At 42.4% G+C, this 6,170-nt stretch overlaps 1 protein-coding gene across 1 annotated transcript in view; it reads left to right on the top strand.

Moving 5' to 3' along the window:
* Positions 1–3,579: 3,579 nt before the first annotated feature.
* SEPMUDRAFT_120995 (uncharacterized protein) overlaps positions 3,580–6,170 on the top strand; it is a gene marked incomplete at both ends in the record, with an annotated part of 19,398 nt that continues 16,807 nt past the window's right edge. Inside the window, one exon of the mRNA XM_016901651.1 lies at positions 3,580–3,591. Within this exon, the coding sequence (XP_016757235.1) occupies positions 3,580–3,591 (12 nt within the window). The remainder of the gene's footprint in view (positions 3,592–6,170) is intronic.

Genomic DNA, 6,170 nt, shown 5'->3' with positions numbered 1-6,170 from the left:
CCTTCTAGAGGGTTAACAATCTTTATATCTATCTTAGCGGTCTCTAGATAGATAAGTCCGGACCTTAGGTAGATCCTATAGTCGCCCGGTACCGGGCCGAGCTAGAGAGGGAGGCGCTTAGTATAGAGGGTACCCTAAAGAAGAAGAAGGTTACCTCTATCTATATACAACCCGACTAGGTAGCCCCTCGGTCCCGATTTAAGTAGGCAAATACTACTATCCGCAGTTTGTATAAGTATATTAACCGGGTAAATCGAGTTTTAGTATATATCCCTCTATCTAGCTTATTCCGGGCTATTCTAACCTATTATAGGGCAAATACCCCGCCAAAACCCCCCTTCGCTACGACCTCCGTAAGTTGCGGCTACTAAAGGTCTCTCGGGCAATAAAACGGACCGGTTTGAAGGCTAATAATTCTAAAGGCGATAATTCCCCTATAGGAGAGGATAATAATAGAGATAATAATAAGTCCTCTTAGGCGAATTAGGGTTACTAGGTTATTCTAGGCTATTCTAGGCCGTTTCTAGGGTGTTTCGGGTATTTATAGATAATACCCCCTCTATTTATATAGTTCTTCGCAACAATGCTTTTTTCTCGCTAGTAAATTATTAATACGTTTCCTTATATATACTATATAACGGGTTCTATATATTTCTGCCCTAAGGCGCCCCCTTCCTACGGGATTTCCGCTTTAACGCCTTGATATATATCGTCTCGGGTACTTCCTAACCCTTTACTTCCCGATTTATACGGTTTTGGTATACCTTTATTGCTACGGGGCTAATATTGCTCGCTAGCTCCTAGGAGTTATCTTCCTCCCTATACCCTTTCTATAAAACTAGGTACGCCTATTATCCCTACCTATCTACCTTCTACCCCTTAATCTTGTCTACCTCGTAGACTTCGGGGTCGTCTATCTTAAACGATTTCGGGCTATTCTAGTCCCTCTTAGTATATTCTGCTTCGATATAGTCTTCTAGTATACTTACGTAGAAGGTCGGGTAGATTTTTATATCGTCGGGCAGTTCTAAGGTATATACTGCGTCGTTGACTACGCGTATAACCTCGAATAGTCCGATATACTTATAGTCGAGCTTCTTAGAGTCCCTTACTATAGACAAGTTCTTCGTAGATAGGTATACCTTGTCCCCGATTACGTACTTCTTTGCTTTACGCCCCTCGTTATAGTACTTAGCTTAACTCTACTTAGCTTTGACGAGCCTCTCCCGTAGGGTCTTCTAGAGACTAATCATTTTGTTAGCTAAGTCCTCCGCCCTTAGGGTATTCCCCCCGTTCTAGACTATATCGGGCTATCTTGCCTGTATAGGGTCTCTAACGTTACAGATCTGGAACGGGGTTATACCGGTAGAAGCATATTAGCTATCGTTATAGGCAAACTCCGCAATATTAAGCAGCCTTACCCAATTATCCTACTCGTAGTTGTAGTAGGCGCAGAGGTACTATTCTATAGTTTAATTCTGCCGTTCGGTCTGTCTATCCGTCTGCGGATAGAACGCGGTACTTAAGCCCCTCTAAACGCCTAGGTAGTAGCAGAATATACTCTAGAATTTTGAAGTAAACAGCGTCCCTCGATCTGTTACTATCGATACCGGGATGCTATATAAGCGAAATACGTCTCGTAGGAAGAGGTCGGCTAAGTCTTCGGCAGTTATATCCTTCCGATATAGGGTATAATAGGCTATCTTAGAGTATCTATCTATTACTACGTAGATATAGTCGTAGGTATAGCCTATAAAGGTAGATAGAGGGAGGTCCGTAACGAAGTCTATAGTTAAGTCTTCCTATAGGGCACTTAAGGCGTCTTCGGCTGCTAATAGGCCGTATAGTTTGTATCTCCTTGGTTTTACTCTAGTATACGTCGTACAGCTCGAAGTGTAGTCTTTTACGTAGCTTCGTACCTTAGGCTACTAGAATCTCCTTAGTACGAGTTCGATTGTCCTTTAGAACCCGAAGTAGCCCGCTATCGGGTTATCGTAGTATTCTCTAAGTATTTCGAGCCTTAATAGTCCTTCTAGGATAAGGATACGGTCGTTCTAGCGCTATAGGCCGTCCTCGTACGTCTATCTTTAAGTCTATATTAGTAGAGAATCTAGAGCTTTAGCTTTCGAGACCTTCTCTACCGTTTCGTCTATAGTAGTATCTTCCCGAATTCTCTTAACTAGGCTCTAGTTCATCTCTGCCTATAGGTCGTAGCGGTAATCCGAGGTATTGCTAGCTGTCTCTCTAACTGCTATTATAGCCCGTACCGGGCTATCTTAACCGGTAATAGGCTCTTTAGGGTTAATCTGCCGCTATAGTATTTTTAATACAACGGAGGAGTCTTCCTAGTTTAGCTAGCGGCCGGAATAGTCGGGGTCTATATAATCTAGACGTCTGCTTACGCCGTCCGCTGCCCCGTTAAGGCTCCCTACCCTATAGACTACCCTAAAATCTATAGTAGCGAGCTATTCCGCCTATCTTACCTATCTCCGGGAGAGGGTTTTAGTCGTTATAAACTATTGTAGGTTATAGTAGTCGGTTATTAACTCAACTTAGTACTGCGCGCCCTCTAAGTAATGTCTCTATACTTTAAAACATTCTACAATAGCAAGGAGTTCCCTATTATAGGTATTATAGTTCTTTTCTACTACGACTATCTTACGAGAGAAGAAGGCTACCGGGAACTATTGTATCTTACCCTAGAACTCGTATTGCTATATTATAACGCCCGAGATTGCGTAGCCTAATACGTCCGTTTCTACCCGGATAGCCTATAATAGGTCGAAATACTTTAGAATCGGCGCTGAATAGAAAGCCTACTTTAGCTTAAGGAACGATTGCTTAGCCTTTAGGGGTAGGTTAATCTTTATAGACTCTTTATTCCGTTGCTTCTATCCTCCCTTTGCTATATCGCCCTTTCTTTCCGTTAACCGGTTTAGGGAGGCTGCGATTCGGGAGAAGTACTATATAAATCGTCGGTAGTAATTAGCAAACCTAATAAAGATCCGAATGTCTCTTACGGACTCTAGTTCTAGCTAATCCCGGACCGTAGCGACCCGTTCTAGCTCTATCTCGACCCCTCTTAGGCTGACTAGGTACCCTAAGAAACTAACTTAGTCCCTATAGAAGTTATACTTAGTCATTTTAGCGTAGAGCTTAGCCTTTTATAGCCGTTCGAGGACCGTTACTACGTCTCGGATATAATCCTCTTTATTCTAGGAGTAAATAAGGATATCGTCGAGGTATACTATATAGATAATATCGATCAGGTCCTTAAGTACATTATTTATATACCCTTAGAACGTACCCGGGGTATTAGTAAGCCTAAAGGGTATAACGGTATACTTAAAGTAGCTATATCTAGTCCGGAATGTAGTCTTCTACTTGTTACCCTCCTTAATTCTAAGTCGGTAGTACGCGTCTCTTATATCGAGTTTAGTAAAGATCTTTGCTCTAGACAACTAGTCTAGGGATTCTTAGATCAATAGCAGGGGATATCTGTTTTTGACCGTTACGGCATTTAGTCTACGGTAATCGACGTAGAGCCTAAGACCTCCGTCCTTCTTCTTCGTAAAGAGGATGCCTACGCCGGTAGGGGAGCGAGAGGGCCTAATCTAGCCTCGGTCTAAGTATTCTTTAAGGTAGTTTCGGAGAACCTCTAATTCTGTCTCGGAAAGGTTGTAAAGAGGCCTCTATAGGGGTATCTTGCCTTCCTCTAGCTTAATTCCGAGCTTAAATAGCCTATAATCGGCTAGAATAGAGGTATCCTAACTAGAGAATATAGATACGTACTGTCTATATACCTCGGGGAGCCCTTCTAGGTCTTTATTAGTCCTATTGATAAGTAATAAGGATATTGCGTAAAGGACCGTACTAGGGTCTACGAGCTTAGCGCGTATCCTTTCTAGGCCGATTATCGCTACTTTAGACTATTTATGTCTAGTCTTCTTCTTCTAAGCTAGTATCTTAGTTAGGAAGTTTACCGAGGGGTTCTACTATTCTAGCTACGGTATACCGAGGATTATCTCGAACCTATAGATCCTTCTAATAGCGATATAGGCAGTTCCGCCCTGTTTCGACCTATTACTAGCCGAAACTTTAAAAGGGACCTTTATATATCCCGAAACCGCGAGGGCTTAGCTATTCAAGGTCTCGTACCTTGCCGAAGCCCCTCGTTCTAGGGTATAATCTATTTCTTTAGCTACTACCCCGTCTAGGAAGTTTATCTAGGTACTATAGTCTACTAGAGCGTAGATATTTCGCCGCCCTATCGGTCCTTCTAGGGTTACTTTGACCCTAATCAAATTATATAGCCCTAGCTTCGTAGCCTAACGGCCGTACGGCTCTGCCGATCGTCGTTGCTCCTCTATATATATTACTTGTCCCGCTACCTAGAGTACTAGGGGGCGGGGCTAGCTTTTAGGGACCCCTTGTTCTTCTAAGCTACCTTATTAGAGCATTCCGGGCGCTTATAGCCCGTCTCGCCGTATCCGTAGTACCTAGGTAGAGGTCTAGTGTCTCTAGGTCGGCTTAGTCGTCCTATCGACGGAGGTTAGCTCGTTTTAGAGTAACTTTAGGACCTCTTCGCGTAGATAGCGGTTTTACTAGTAGTATCGGACCGTCCGCGTTTGTTATCGCGTTTATCCTTCTAGCGATAATCCCTTTCGGCCTAGATAGCTCTCTAGTAGATATTTGCTACTTCTTCGAGGGCCGTAACGGTAGTAAAGGTAGTAAGATTGATGTTAATCCGATGCTTAATCCTTCCGTCTAGAGCGCTTTTAAACTCTATAATCTTTATTTATTCGTCCTCCGTTCTAAGCTTATTCTAGTATTCCTTTAGGTCGGTTAAGAGCTCCGTTAGAGTTCAGAGGTTCTGTTCGATAGATTTAATCGCGTTATAGGCAATTTGTCGCCTCTCCTAGAGTATACCTATCGTATTAAGTATATATTCCTTAAAGTCGGACTAAGATAGGGCGTTATAGGCTAGTTAGGATCGGAGTAAGTCTATAAACCGGTTCTACTAGGATCTTTGTTCGGTTACTATCTATTCTTCCCTAAGTTTAATCTTAGTTTAGGCGTCTATATAGTAACCTAGGGCCCTTCGGAAGATTTGTTCGTAGTCGTCTCGCTATTCGATCTAGTCGCGTCTATTCTTTCCTTCAAATATATAGGGGTTCCGTAGTTTAGGAATAAATTAGGCTAGAGATAGGCTAGGATAGCCTAGGACAGGGTCGTATCTATTAGTTAGGAGGACTCCGGTTAGAGATTAGATTATCGCGTCGGATTATTTAAGTTGCTAAAGTAACTTAGTACGTTCCTCTCTAGCCTAGCTTACTCGAAGGAGTTGCTAGGCCTTAGTAGCCTCTATCTCTTCGGCTTCTAGCTAAAGTACGACGTCTACTTCCGTTAGGGTACTAGTCGCTACCGAGTCCTAGGTACTCGATCCTAAGCGTATCGTGTTCTTTGGACCTATAGTTAGAGATACTTCGTTATACGACAAAGAAGCGATTCGTATATAAAAGGATAAGATGTATAGGCTAAAGTATCTAATAGAAATATACTACTCGAATCGCTTAGGAGAAGAGTAGGAATACGTCTTCTCCCTCTGTTTATAAGTATATCTTCGGAGTACCTAGAGGTTCTAGCCTCTCGGGTCTGATTTAGAGTATCTCGATCTAAGATCTCCTATTCTAACTCTCTATAAACTATCTTAACTCGGTATCGGCGGTAAAGGTCTAGCCTGAACCCTCTTAAATCGTAGTAGCCCGTTCTAGCCTATCTTAGGTACTCCCGGGCTATTCCGGGTCTGTCTTAAGATGTCTATATCGCTGTCTAGTCTAGATCCTAACAATAGTATGCCTTACCTCCTTCTAAAGGTAAGATTAGTCTCTACGGCCTATTACCTATTAACCTTCCTATTTTTAAAGTGTAGTCGGCTCTTATAGTCGGCAATTATAGTCGGCACTCGAGATTCCCTTCGCTGATTTTAATCCCTAGATCCGGAAACTTTGTATCTTTATTAACTCGAGCTCTTAAAGGTTCGAGCAGTTTATCGACCTATAGAAAGAGATACTTTAAAAGAAGGAGCTATTTGTAAAGTACCGTCGGTAGAATAGCATTTAAAATCGGATCCTAAGGGTCGTTCAAGACGTAAAGATAAGGTAGTCCTT

This window comes from Sphaerulina musiva, assembly GCF_000320565.1.
Source record: "Sphaerulina musiva SO2202 unplaced genomic scaffold SEPMUscaffold_11, whole genome shotgun sequence".
NCBI classification, from domain to species: Eukaryota; Fungi; Ascomycota; class Dothideomycetes; order Mycosphaerellales; family Mycosphaerellaceae; genus Sphaerulina; species Sphaerulina musiva.
Note: the sequence above shows the minus strand (reverse complement) of the source record. Positions and strands in the feature narration are given on the sequence as shown.